We start from the raw sequence: 14,656 nt of genomic DNA, 5'->3' as shown, positions 1-14,656 counted from the left end.
TTTACCGTATTCATTATTTCACCCCATTTTCTGGGAACTTGGGGGTCCCAGATAATAGCCATCATAATAATTAAAACCCCTCCATTGAACCAGATTTACTTTTTTGTAACTAGGGTAGTAAAATGGAAAACAAAACAAGCAACAACATATGCTTTACAAAAAGTTGTATTTTGACAAACATCAATAACAAATAGTTTCAATCAATCACAAACCTATAGTTAAAAAAATGCTACTACTGATTACAACCAACACCTCATAACATTTCTAGTAAGCATCTTGAGACAAAACTATGGTATTGGCATGTTTTAAAATGTATTCAGGTGTTTTCATTTTAGTCTAGGACTAGGTTTAAACCTTGTCTGTGAAAACGGCCTCGTGTGCCGTAAATGTTTACTAATATTAGGGCTGTGCAAAAGTTAATTGCGATTAATCGCATCCAAAATAAAAGTCTGTGTTTACATAGTATATTTGTGTGTGCTGTATATAATTATTTTGTATATATAAATACACACACATGCATGTATATGTTTAAGAAAATGTGTTATTCCTATATAAAATATTTATATTTATATAATATAGATTATGTATTTATATATATATATATATATACAGAATTTAAGCGCAAATAATTCTTAAATATATACATGCATGCATAGGTATTTAAATATACAAAATAATTATATACAGCACACTCAAATATATTATGTAAAACAGACTTTTATTTTGGATGCGATTAATCGCAATTAACTTTTGCACAGCCCTACTATATATATTATTGCAGTAAATATCACGATGCTGAAACTGCAGTGATAATAAATTAGTCGACTTTTATTTTGACTACTTCCGCTTTTACCTGGAAGTACAACAGTTCGCACTTCGCAAATCACCTTGTGCTGCAAAGAAGATTCACAACAAACATTTGTGATTAAAGACCTCAGCTGATTAAACTTTACTTTTTTAAAGATTATAAGGGCTGATCAGTCGTTCAGCTGACATGGTAAGTGAACGTCTATAAACGTACAGACTACTCAAACTGAAGCTCAGTTCCTGTGTTCAGTAGAGAAGTTGTAACGTTAGCTTGCTGATCTACATTCGCGAGCGCGCTCTAGTGCGGTGTCGTATATAGACGAACACCTAGCTTTGCGATTTTAATTAATAATTTGCCTAATGCTTGCCTTTAATAATAATATCCCATACAAACCACCACAGACCCCACTGATCTGTATATTATAGATACTAATCTATTATTCTCTATATAGTCTATATTATAGATCAGTGCTTGACACGCGATGCTCTTTAGTAGTCGACAGACGTTTTCAAAGGCCGACAAAATACAATTCAGTGTCTGCTAAAGAGAAGCAATATAACATTATTTTACACTTTAGTATGTAACTTACTCCCCTTACTAAGAAATAGTTAAAATACGAATGGTGTTATGAATGATGTTCACTGACTCCCTTACGAAAATTAACCATGGTTTTGTTCTGGTAAAGTGTATAGTATCATGATTTTTATTGATTACTATTTGTTTAACCACAGTTTTACTGCAAATACAATGGTTAAATTATGATTAGTGTAGCAAAACCATGGTTAATTTGAGGTTGAGCCATTGACAAAACTTTTATCTTTTTCAAAACTGATGCAATGCATATTTTTGAGTCATGTGTTTTACAAGTTTCAGTTGTTAAATTGCATTTCAATGTTTTTAAATTAAATTTTTGGCAGTTTTTATGTTTGGCGGTTCAACTAAATATTTGGTTGTAAATAGGCCTATACTGTATGTTGTGCCACCTGACATGGAAAGTGTAGCTACCCATACCAGAGAATGTCCATACAGAGAGATCCACAAACCCTTTCTCTGCCTCAAGGATCAGTCGGGCTCCTCTGGATGATGCATCATCTTGTTTACTGTTATTATTGCCTTATTAATTCATAACAAAAGAGCCATGTTTTCAGCAGATATGCCACCCTGACATTTGAGAATATACTAATTTCTGGACAAATTTTCTCTTTTTCAATTAGGCTATCACAACAGCTTTAAAACTACTGATATTAATAAAATTGAATGATGTATGTGAAAGGTTTCAAACATTACATGATTGTTGTTATTAAGACACTATTTTAAATTATCTTAGTTCATTTGTTCAGACATTTTAACCCCCCAAAATGTCAGCTGGTGCAACTAACAAAAACATTAAATATGTATTAAAATGTACTAAAAAATAATTTCAAACTAAATGGGGTTTATAGAATAAAGTGATGTGTCATTATTTTAAAAGAAAATAATGCATTTTGGACACTAAAATATGCATGTAATATCATTGACCCAGTTGCCATGGTTTAATAAACTGTGTGTGTGTGTGTGTGTGTGTGTGTGTGTGTGTGTGTGTGTGTGTGTGTGTGTGGTAAAACTATGGTTAATTTTCATGAGGTTTGTCATTAGATTGTGGAATTGACACCATAAAAAGTGTAACATCTAGAGATTCAGATTCACCACCTTTACTGGTTGATGTCTTCTCTCCTAGCTCCCGTTATCTTTACTGAAGACCGCACAGAACCACCCGATGGTGAGTATGGGGCAACTCGCATCATGTACGCACAGTTTTGTGCAACTTTATCATAGCCATGTCCTCCTGAGTAACATGCCATGGTCTTTGCTGTTTTTGGACTATAGTACAGTAGCAATACCATAGTACATGTATAATGGTATCGAGGTAGTCCACAAGTAAATATCTCATTAATGTTCTTCATAGAAAAATGTCTTTATATTATTATCAATATTATATATTACATTCCAGACAACGTTCAAGATTATGTACTTTTTATAAACTATAAATGTGATTTCAACAAGATAAAAAAAAGAGTACTTGCTAAATTCACTGTGAAAAACTGTACTACCCAAAATCTTGAAAAGCTAGCCACCAATCCATCAGAAAAGTCACTGTTGTTACCATAGGAATGGAAATTCTAGCTCTGCATTGGCCATCCACATCCATAAAGCATTGAAAATGATGTAAGGCCTCCCATCACTCTTAACCAATTTTTTTAATCAAAAAAAAAAATTTTTTTCTCTTAAGATTAAAGTTTTCTGGTGATTCTGATTGGTATAGTTAAAGGGATACTCCACTTTTTTTGGGGGGAAATAGGCTAATTTTATAACACCCCCAGAGTTAAACAGTTGGGTTTTACCGTTTTCGAATCCATTCAGCCGATTTTTTTGACATTTAGAAGAATAGAGGGAATGCATTGACATCACTTTCCTGCCGGAACAACCTCCCTCAGCCTCACTGAGTGGCAAAAGATCTGCTGCTTGACTGGATTTAATAGGGGAAACTGCGGAAATGCGATTAAAATTAACAATTTTATCAATTTAAACTAAATGTTGGACTCAATATAGTGTTCCTTACAACTCACTAAAGATCCAGTGATCCATGGATATTGACATGCAGCCAGGAATCGTGTTGCCTAACATTTATGTTTGCCTAATTTCGACACTGGGGAAATAAAAGCAATATAGATCTAATCTAAACATAAAGCAAATTTGCCTGTGGATGCTTTATATAAGTACAATATAGGTAGGTCTAAATCCGGGTGATCACTTATATCAGTGTTGTATATAGCCTATATATATATCATCATATCATCCAGTCCTAAAACTTTATAGTTTTTTTTTTTTTTTTTTTTTGTCAGTGTTTTAAAAAAAACATCCAATTTGCAATGGTGATAATTGATGAGTTGTTAATATACATAACAATACAAAATATATGGGTATGGTTTTACACCTAAATTCAGCATATTGACCAAAAATGATAACTGCAAATCCACCTTTCGCTGACTGGAGTCCAGTTGTTTCTGTGAATTGCAGCGATCCATTTGCTCCTCTTTCTATAGCAGTCTGTAAAAATGTACCTCAGATTTTTTTGTCAAATCTAGTTGTACAGTCAATCGCAAAGCTGTTTCCCACTTTGTACGTGTTGTGTTTGTTTTTCGCGGCATTCTCACTCTATTCTTCTAAATATCATAATATCAAAATCAGCTGAATGGATTCGAAAATGGTAAAACTCAACTGGGGGAGTTGTAAAATTAGCCTTTTTCCAAAAAAAGTGGAGTATCCCTTTAAAGTCTTAAAACAATTAATTGAATCTTTTTTTTTATGCGAATGGTGAAAATGAGAAAAAGAACCCCTGAAAAGGGGGCATTCAGTTTTATGATGTTTTATAAGAGGAATTAAACCCTAACATGACTAGGGTTGGGTATCGAGAATCGAGTATCGACTGGAACCGGGACTAACTTTTAGTTTTTCCCGGAATCGTTCAAAAGTTAAAATTTCGATTCCTAGTTTCGATATTCACAGTCCGCCGAGCGGAAGAAGAAACCGCTGAACAACACCAACGAAGAAGCGTCTACCGGAAGTGTTGGCATAACCGCGCGAGTCGAACATGAGTAGCTTACGTCGGCGATCCAAAGTGTGGCTTCACTTTTCTAAAATTAACGAAATCTCGGCAAAATTTGTGACAAAAGGAGTATTTGTGACAGACGGAGTATTTCCTTCAGAAAGACCGTTGGTTAGCAAGGTTAGCTAAACTTTTTTTAAAAGAATCGGAATCGAGAATCGTTGGGAACCGGAATCAAAACAAGGAATCGGAATCGGAATCAGAATTGTTCAAATTCAAACGATACCCAACCCTAAACATGACCAATACAAAGAAAAGAGAAAAGACAATTTAAAAAATTGACCTGTTTCTTAAATTAGTCTGCTTTTGTTTTCAGCTGGTGGAGTTGAAGAATGGTGAGACATACAATGGGCATCTGGTCAGCTGTGACAACTGGATGAACATCAACTTGAGAGAAGTTATTTGCACTTCAAGGGTAAATAAATCCTCATTCCTCGAGATGAGGGCTTCTTTGGATATCGTTGATTGCATAAACATGATTGAGCAATTATGGTGTTTGTGTGTGTGCTGAAATGTAAAGGTTTTTTCTCTGCCTGCTGATTTTGATTTGCAGGATGGAGATAAATTTTGGAGGATGCCGGAATGCTACATCAGAGGAAGCACCATCAAATACTTACGAATCCCTGATGAGATCATAGATATGGTGAAAGAGGAAGTACAGTCGAAGGGACGTGGCCGGGGAGGTATGCAGCAGAACAAGCCACAGGGAAAAGGCAGGGGAGGTGGACCTGGAAGAGGTGGTGGAACTGGACGAGGTAAGACGCATTTCAAAGCTCTTGTTAAAAGAATAGTGGGCCAGAATTGTCATAATTTTTGCGGTCATAATTTTTGAAATGCATACACTAGTGATGCACGGATCACGGTAATATCTGCATACTAGGGGTGTAACGGTACATGTATTCGTATTGAACCGTTTCGGTTCGAGGCTTCCGGTTCGTTACGCATACAAACCGAACGATTGCTTGGACCATTTTTCCTGCCGGCAAAATTTGTGCTGATGCGGCCAACACAACGTTGCGCAACATCCAAATGGCAAGCGTAATGAAAGCAGAACGAAACTGCGCTCCTAGTTATGTGCTTCACGGATTGTTTATCAGTTCGGACCAGCAACATCTGTGCAGCGCGAGCCGATCTCGATCAAGCGACACTGTTACTACACAGTGCTGAGAGATCCGGTAAAGAAAACATTTGAATTCGCCACTGAGATCGCTGCGAGATCTAGTGAGAAGCATTCACATTTTTCCGTTATTAACCGTAGATCTCTATTAGATCAAACAGCGCTGACGTGGAAACCAGGAGAAACATTGTGCCGTGAATGAACTAGTAATACTTTACGTCCACAGACCAGCAACATTCACCATGGATTTAATATAGTAACACTAACTGGAACCAGTTTGGCTGGAATGGTGAAATGCTTTCAAGTACTTCACACATCTTTTTCCAGCACTTCAAAATTCAAATATTATATAAATAAATATATATTTAAAAGTTATTTTTAATGTGATGACCAAAACATTATTTGTTCATCCTTCAAAGATGACCCCCATTTATAAACCTGAAAGTTTCAAGATCTAGGAAAACTCACACTTATTTAAAAAAAATGTTTCTTTAAACAAATGGGAAATTTCTCTGGCATTTCTTTCTTTTTGCTGTATCGAAAACGTACCGAACCGTGACTTTAAAACCGAGGTACGTACCGAACCGTGATTTTTGTGTACCGTTACACCCCTACTGCATACACTGGATAATCGGTTCTGAAGTCACAAATACAATCGTAACCGATCCAGTTAAAGTCCGAGCAGGCTTATTTTTAGCATGTCTTTAACTATGTTACGAGGTAGAGGAGTCTCAAGAGAAGCCTGGTATATTTTTTCTGTCGATATGACGTTAGTCAAAAAACTGTTCTGCTGACGTCATTAAAAGAAGGAAGTAGAGGGATGTAGTCCAAACGGGCCGTTCGATGTAGGCTACTTCTGTTAAATAAAATATCTCACTTGGCATTGAACTTTGAGATTTATAATTTTACAGATATTATTTATATTCTAACAACAACATTACACATTAAAGTTTGAAACGTGAGATCACAAAGAACAGGACCTTTAAAATCTCTAGTTTGAAGGGAGTAAAGCCTGTGTTTTCAGGTTATTAAGGAAAGCAATTTTGCCAAAGAACTTTTACTTTTAATAAATGTTCATTTAAATGCAGCCTACTTAAGTGTAATAAGATACCATATCATGCTTAAAGGACAACTCCGGCGCAAAATGAACCTTTGGTCTAATTACACATTGCTACCTAGTCAACCGTTATCTGAGATTTGTTTTCATGATTGCCGAATGTAAATAGTTTTATCTCTAAAAACAGTTTAGCCTATAACGCTAGTTCAATGCTAGTATATGGGGCATAGAGTAATGACAAATAAAAATCGCTTGTTATTACCACTAACAAGGCTCAAAATAGCCCCACACCAAAACGACAGCATAACAAGGGTCCCTACATTCAAACCGAAGCGTTGAGAACTTTGTCAGTGTCCACACAGTTTAATAAGAAGATATTTTATACACGCAGTAAATTTCGCGAATACAGGAAGAAGCCATCTTTGAAAAATAGTCTCTACCAGTCGATCTACGAACGCCGATCCAAGTGCGCTGAACTGTGCAGAATCTCATATGATCCGTTGTTTCCAGAAGAAACACAAACACAAACCGTTTACTTGTCTTCAATATGTACACGTAGCCTACTGTTCGCGCTCACCTTATCACCTTATTCACATCTCACCAGCGCACTTGGATCGGCGTTCGTAGATCGACTGGTAGAGACTATTTTTCCAAGATGGCTTCTTCCTGAATTCGCGAAATTTACTGTGTGTATAAAACATCTGCTTAAACTGTGTGGACACTGACAAAGTTCTCAATGCTTCGGTTTGAATGTAGGGACTCTTATTATGCTGTCGTGTGAGACTGTGGGGCTATTTTGAGCCTTTTTAGTGGTAATAACAAGCGATTTTTATTTGTCATTACTCTAAGCCCTATATACTAGCATTATACTAGCGTTATAGGCTAAACTGTTTTTAGAGATAAAACTATTTACATTCGGCAATCATGAAAACAAATCTCAGATAACGGTTGACTAGGTAACAATGTGTAATTAGACTAAAGGTTCATTTTGCGCCGGAGTTGTCCTTTAACACACTGAGAATTTGAATATTTGTAATGTGACGATCGGGTGCAGATATCTAAATCAGAGAAATTCGTGTTTAAAGACCTCTTCACACCAGGACTAATTTCGCACACGTTATTTGCAGATGTTTAATGCCTCGTGACTAAACAATGGGCGCCAATGTGAGTGTGCACACTGACGCGTAAAAGCGTCATTTTAGAAAAAACGCCTCAGGTTCGTTTTTTTAGTTTGACGTGCTGCGTCAAAAACTATCCGACCAATGAGATTGGCGCTTTTGCTCACGTGTTTGCAACTTCTGTTGTTACAGTAAAACACAACTTGGGGGCGCTCAAACACAAAACAGTCTTGCTGAGCTCACATATGCAAGGGCGAAGAAGATATACACAGCCAGGAAGAAATAAGACGAGGAAGATGCAAGGCAAGATGAATGCAGAGCTGCTGTTCTCGTTGGTTGTTAGAGCATAAAGAACTATATGACAAACGCGACAGCGACTACAAACATCTTGATAAAAGAGAACTGTTATGGAGTGGTATTGCTGAGAAAATTGGCGCCATCTAATGTCGGGGAATGAATTTGCATGTTCACTCGGCTCATCGTCAGCGAAAATCGCTTGGGTGTGAACACAAAAGACGCTGACGAATAACGCGCGCTGATATTCGTCCCGGTGTGTATGGTGCTTAAGTTGGGTGACGGGTGGATGATTTGTTTTTAACCGTGGATTCAGGTGACGTCGACTGTGCATCTCTAATATGCAATTGACAGACTTTTTTTGTTGTCTTTTTAGGTGTTTTCGGTGGTCGTGGGAGAGGCATGCCGGGAACTGGTCGTGGACAGCAACAAGACAAAAAGCCTGGCAAACCACAAGGTGTCAAAAACCCAAACTAATTTTATAACAGATCGTTCCCTTGTGTGCTGGTAGGAGTTTTACTCCTTTTAGTCACAAGCACCTCTTCAGGTCTCTTGATGTTCATAAATTAAAGGTATAGTTCACTTTGAAATTAATTTTAGCTTACCTCAAGGGCATCCAAGATGTAGGTGTCTTTGTTTTCAGCAGTAGTTTCAATTTTGATATTTTCTTGTCTGTCAGTCATATAATGGAGGTCTATGGTCACCACCTCATAGAGAATGCACAGAGAAGTCCAAATTAAACATGATTTAATGACTCGTAAATGTAAGTACACATTGATGGCCTAAGACACGAAACAAGCGGTTTGTGTGAGAAAATGAACAGTATTTATATCGTTTTTACCTCTTGTAACCACAGCCATGCTCAAGTACTCTGAGGGCGCGGGCGCTTCGGTCTGCAGTGATCTCTCGCGCGTTTATGTCACTCACTGTTTACACAGATTTCGGAAGGTTTACTTTTCACTGTGAAGATCTAAACATATTTAGATATCGATATCAACAGACAAAGTTGAGTGCGAGAGATCACCTCGGATCACTTGGACGTAGCTGTGGTTACAAGAGGTGAAAACGATATAAATACTGTTCGTTTTCTCACACAAACCGCTTGTTTCGTGTCTCAGGCCATCAATGTGTACTTACATTTACGAGTCATTAAATCATGTTTAATTTGGACTTCTCTGTGCATGCTCTTTGAGGTGGTGACCATAGACCTCCATTATATGACTGACAGACAAGAATGGTTTGACCTTAACATATCAAAGTTGAAACTACTGCGGAAACAAAGACACCTACATCCTGGATGCCCTTGAGGTAAGCTAAAACGAACCAAAAATTAATTTCAAAGTGAACTATCCCTTTAACATCCTCATTTTCTTCAGAGGTTCATCTACAAGCCCTAGTTCGATCATCAAACTTGTTTAGCAACTCTTTGTGTAACAAGTTTAATGTAAAAGCCTTTAATGTCATGTGAATTTTTACCCAATATCTGATACTTTTTTTGTCATCTACTTTCTCAGTTTAATCATCAACCGAAAAAAGAAGCAAGTTTATTTTGAAATGGATGTCCTGGATCTCCGAAGACTTTAATTTTGGCAAGCTGATGTAAAGATGCTTTTCCATTTCCTTCAAATTGTTTTTATTTGCTGGTCACTCACATTTTGGTGCATGTTTTCACATTTGCGCTGAAGTTTGTTTGTTTTTGTTTTTTTAAATATAGCCCTTGTGTAACTTGACTTGTGCACTTGTGTGAATAAATTTTTTTTTGTTAAATATTGCTATGTGTGTCAGCACTCCATTACATCTAAACAAATGGAAACAAGTTGCATGCATTAAACACAGTTAAATCTTAGGTAACTGCTAATTTTTTTTTGCCATGTTTGCTTTCCAAAAATAGTCTTTAATATTTCTTTGCCTTAGTTTTGGAGATCTCTAGATTTGTAAAAACACTACATTATTTTTGGGAAGCCAACATGAAATCATCTTGCCAAGAGTTGTCTTTTTAATATTAAACTGAGATGGCAGAAAGGATTTTTTTTTTTAGGGTTACTTACCACACTTTTTTTCCTATGACATTTCCATTCACTTAAAAAGATAAGGATTTTTAAAGATGATTTTCACATTTGATATTAAACTGTTCAGACCGATATGTGAATCACTTAATTTTTGACTGAGTGAATGTAAAAATCTGACTCGGATACAATATGGCTGACCAATCAGATATTGCCATGACTCGCAAGCTTGACATCACACACGCAAGACTTTACACAAGGAGAATCTAGAATCATAAAAATATCTCTTATGGGTTTTCATTTTTAGGTGACCCAACCCTTTTACACTTTCATATATATATATATATATATATATATACACTCACCGGCCACTTTATTAGGTACACCTGTCCAATTGCTCGTTAACACTTAATTTCTAAGCAGCCAATCACATGGCGGCAACTCAGTGCATTTAGGCATGTAGACATGGTCAAGACAATCTCCTGCAGTTCAAACCGAGCATCAGTATGGGGAAGAAAGGTGATTTGAGTGACTTTGAACGTGGCATGATTGTTGGTGCCAGAAGGGCTGGTCTGAGTATTTCAGAAACTGCTAATCTACTGGGATTTTCACGCACAACCATCTCTAGGGTTTACAGAGAATGGTCCGAAAAAGAAAAAACATCCAGTGAGCGGCAGTTCTGTGGGTGGAAATGCCTTGTTGATGCCAGAGGTCAGAGGAGAATGGCCAGACTGGTTCGAGCTGATAGAAGGGCAACAGTGACTCAAATAACCACCCGTTACAACCAAGGTGGGCAGAAGAGCATCTCTGAACGCACAGTTCGTCGAACTTTGAGGCAGATGGGCTACAGCAGCAGAAGACCACACCGGGTGCCACTCCTTTCAGCTAAGAACAGGAAACTGAGGCTACAATTTGCACAAGCTCATCGAAATTGGACAATAGAAGATTGGAAAAACGTTGCCTGGTCTGATGAGTCTCGATTTCTGCTGCGACATTCGGATGGTAGGGTCAGAATTTGGCGTCTACAACATGAAAGCATGGATCCATCCTGCCTTGTATCAACGGTTCAGGCTGGTGGTGGTGGTGTCATGGTGTGGGGAATATTTTCTTGGCACTCTTTGGGCCCCTTGGTACCAATTGAGCATCGTTGCAACGCCACAGCCTACCTGAGTATTGTTGCTGACCATGTCCATCCCTTTATGACCACAATGTACCCAACTTCTGATGGCTACTTTCAGCAGGATAATGCGCCATGTCATAAAGCTGGAATCATCTCAGACTGGTTTCTTGAACATGACAATGAGTTCGCTGTACTCAAATGGCCTCCACAGTCACCAGATCTCAATCCAATAGAGCATCTTTGGGATGTGGTGGAACGGGAGATTCGCATCATGGATGTGCAGCCGACAAATCTGCGGCAACTGTGTGATGCCATCATGTCAATATGGACCAAACTCCCTGAGGAATGCTTCCAGCACCTTGTTGAATCTATGCCACGAAGAATTGAGGCAGTTCTGAAGGCAAAAGGGGGTCCAACCCGTTACTAGCATGGGGTACCTAATAAAGTGGCCGGTGAGTGTATATATATATATATATATATATAAACATATTTTTAATGAAACCTGAGAGATTATTGAAAAAAGCTCTGAAAGTTCATTCCATCAGAACTTCTATTGTAAAAGTAATCCATATGAATCGAGTAGTCAACTCTTCTGAAGAGACATGATTAGTTTATATTATAAACAGGTTTAATTTATGTTTTTATTCATATTAAACTTTGATCAATGCACATACAAAGAGCTCATCAAATATGGTCAATGGCAGCTCAACCCTACTTGCTTGAAGTGCAAAAATAAACCTTACTGATTTGTGTATTATTAGTCTTAAAGGGAAACATAGAGCACATCAAATATGGTAAACAGAAGATGCTTGCATGACTGCATTGGCTCCGCACGTCAAGCTAGCACATTTGAGCTTGTTTCTATTTGATGTGCTCCGTGCCATGGATCCCTTTAATACATATTATAAAGCTGCTCAGTCAAAATCTTTTTTATATATTATTATGTATTACAAATGTACTCACTATGTGCTTTTTAAGACACTGCTATAATCAGTATTCATTTTTTAAATAACCATGACGCAAGATAGTAAAATGAAGACTTTTATTTTTCATTTTTATGCTTTTGAGCTCTTTTGAAGAAAAAAAAGATGGTCAAAGATTTTCTTTATAGAATTAAATAAGAAATAAGTCAATGTAAAAAATATATATCTAAGAGTAACTAAACACTTAACCAACTTTTTTAGTTAATGATCTGTAAGAATGGATCTTTATTAATACCAGTCATTGATGTAACTTTTTTGACATTTGTTTATAAACTGTTCTATTTCTACAATATATGGTGTAAAAACGTCTTAGTGCTGCCCTCTTCAGGTTGAACGGTGGCTACTGCAGTTGAATTCTTCTATTGGATGTTCCGCACTTCGTGACGTACGCATGTTTCAGCTCACCACGCGAGCTACGCCCCTAGCAGTATAAAAACCATCTTGTGTCGTCAAAATCACTGTAGGGAGTCAGGAATTTGAATTGTGAGCATTGAAAACGATCAGGATAGAGTGTTTTAGCATTTCAGCGTTTTCAAATATTGCCAGTGGGTGGAGTCAGGCTCTGACCAAAGAGCAATATGCCAATTTTGAACTTCTAATAATAATAATAAAAAAACATTTTTATATGCATCAATGATTACATGTTGCCTGCAAAATCAGTCCTCATTCTGTGAATATGAAATGTAAAATATACAATTTTACACAAGTAGAAGGCGGAGAATGTTAACATCATGCTGGATAACTACATTTTTTTGACTTGACAGTAGATCTCTTTGAAACTCTGACAGTAACCTCTGCGGCTGTTCTGAGGAACTAATCAACTCTCAAATTTTTTACAAAAGAAGCCTACAATGATTTATTTTCACATCCTTCTGAAAGCAATAGCATCAGATGCTAATGTTGCTGGTTTAAGACAAGATGCAAGAGGCTAAAGCGGATGATGGAGAGACCAGTCGATTCAGTCTGCCGGACACACAGCTGATCAGACACTTCTGGAGTCTTACACCTGGAACAAATAAAACACAAATGAGTTTTATCAACGCATTCTCGTCCTAAGGCACCATCTAACTTACATTTTTGACCATGCGTCTAAATCTGACGCACATTGCACCCTTTAGTGTCAGTTAGATGACGCTTCCGTTATGGGTAGGTTTAGGTGTGGGGTAGGGTTAGGGTTACCACTAGGGGGAGTCTTCTGGCCCATATATCTGCGTCTCATATTGATGCTAAAGGGTGCCATGTGCGTCGGATGTTGCTTTTGACAATGCGGCGTCAGTTAGATGACACCTTACGCTTAGAACAGGTGAGAACAGTTCCAGTTTCTCATTTTTAAGTGTAAATGATGAAGTGGCGTTTTCATGTAAAGAGCTCCAGGAAACTACATAGAGTTATAGCAATATTCTTATAACATGGTTGTCATTTACCATCGGTACTTCTCCTGGATGTTTCCGTCTCAGGTCCCTCATCTCATCCTGAGCTCTTGTTTTTGGTGGATTTTTTCACCAAACGGAAAGACATCTTCTGGACAGATGATGCTTCTGACCGGTTTTACACCTGGAACAAAAAAAAAAACTGAAATAAGGGTGCTAAATTCATTACTCTTAGAACAGGTGAGATTTTCAAAATACATCTTAAATCGTTACCTACCACGGAAAAAGCAAAATCTCCTTTTGATTTTAAATGACATTGAGGGACCTTTAAAAGCCATTGATCGGAGGACCTGAGAACTCTAAAAGGAGAGTAGGGAATAATAAGGAAGCTGATGTACTGGGGGGCAACGCCAGATAGGGCCTTTAAATGTTAGAATGAGACAATCTAGTAAGTGCTTAAAGGTCTATTATGCCCCTTTTCACAAGATGTAAAATAAGTCTCTGATGTCCCCAGAATGTGTATGTGAAGTTTCAGCTCAAAATACCCAACAGATCATTTTTACAGCATGTTTAAATTGTCATTTTTTGGGGCTCAGAAAAACGCGCTGTTTTAGTGAGTGCCCTTTAAATGCAAATAAGCTGCTGCTGCCGGCACAGGGGGTGGAGCTTCATGAGCTCGCACTCAGTCTCTCAGGACAATTTCATCTCACGAAATTATGATAATATCAGAAACTCTCAGTAACGTGTTCATTTCGAGTCGGACAATAATGCCTACAGAGTCAGAGTGCTGTATGGTATAGTTTAGTAGTTTAATTACGGTTATTATAACGTATTTGTAATCTGCTTGTATCTATTCATTAATTATTAATAGCCTACAAGTGTGCTGTTTCCGACCAGGTCCGAATAATGATCAAACATATACTGATGAGTTTAATATAGTTTATTGTACATCACACAAAAGATGAAGCATCAGTTTTACTTCAGAAAATCACCATAAGAGGTGAGTAAACACAGTAAGTTATAAGAAGTGCGCAAGTTGAGGGAGCATTCCTGTGGGCGGACCTTAGTCAAAAAACTGTTCTACGGCCTCTCGTCTCCAGCAGTTGCTTTGGTTCTTGTCTACACGGTCTGCATGCG

The 14,656-nt window shown here is 37.5% G+C and overlaps 1 protein-coding gene across 2 annotated transcripts; it reads left to right on the top strand.

The window, feature by feature from the left end:
- Positions 1–837: 837 nt before the first annotated feature.
- lsm4 (LSM4 homolog, U6 small nuclear RNA and mRNA degradation associated) lies at positions 838–9,815 on the top strand. 2 transcript variants are annotated; one of them, XM_039667343.2, is made up of 6 exons: positions 838–997; positions 2,526–2,567; positions 4,771–4,869; positions 5,008–5,209; positions 8,417–8,497; positions 9,555–9,815. In XM_039667343.2, the coding sequence occupies exons 1-6, from the start codon at positions 995–997 to the stop codon at positions 9,557–9,559; spliced, it is 432 nt and encodes a 143-aa protein (XP_039523277.1). In that variant the 5' UTR covers positions 838–994; the 3' UTR covers positions 9,560–9,815. The 2 variants fall into 2 exon arrangements, with proteins under 2 accessions (XP_039523277.1, XP_039523276.1); XM_039667342.2 differs by lacking the exon at positions 9,555–9,815 and having other exon boundaries at positions 8,417–8,532.
- Positions 9,816–14,656: the final 4,841 nt, after the last annotated feature.

This window comes from Pimephales promelas, chromosome 21, assembly GCF_988280905.1.
Source record: "Pimephales promelas chromosome 21, fPimPro1.hap1.1, whole genome shotgun sequence".
In the NCBI taxonomy this organism is placed as follows: Eukaryota; Metazoa; Chordata; class Actinopteri; order Cypriniformes; family Leuciscidae; genus Pimephales; species Pimephales promelas.
This window is presented reverse-complemented; position numbering and strand designations above follow the sequence as displayed.

What these genes read in the sequence shown, in the direction of transcription:
- lsm4 (XM_039667342.2), top strand. An exon ending in AAGTTATTTGCACTTCAAGG is followed by an intron (nt 4,870 to 5,007) that starts GTAAATAAATCC and finishes TTTGATTTGCAG; the next exon opens with GATGGAGATAAATTTTGGAG. An exon ending in AGGTGGTGGAACTGGACGAG is followed by an intron (nt 5,210 to 8,416) that starts GTAAGACGCATT and finishes TTGTCTTTTTAG; the next exon opens with GTGTTTTCGGTGGTCGTGGG.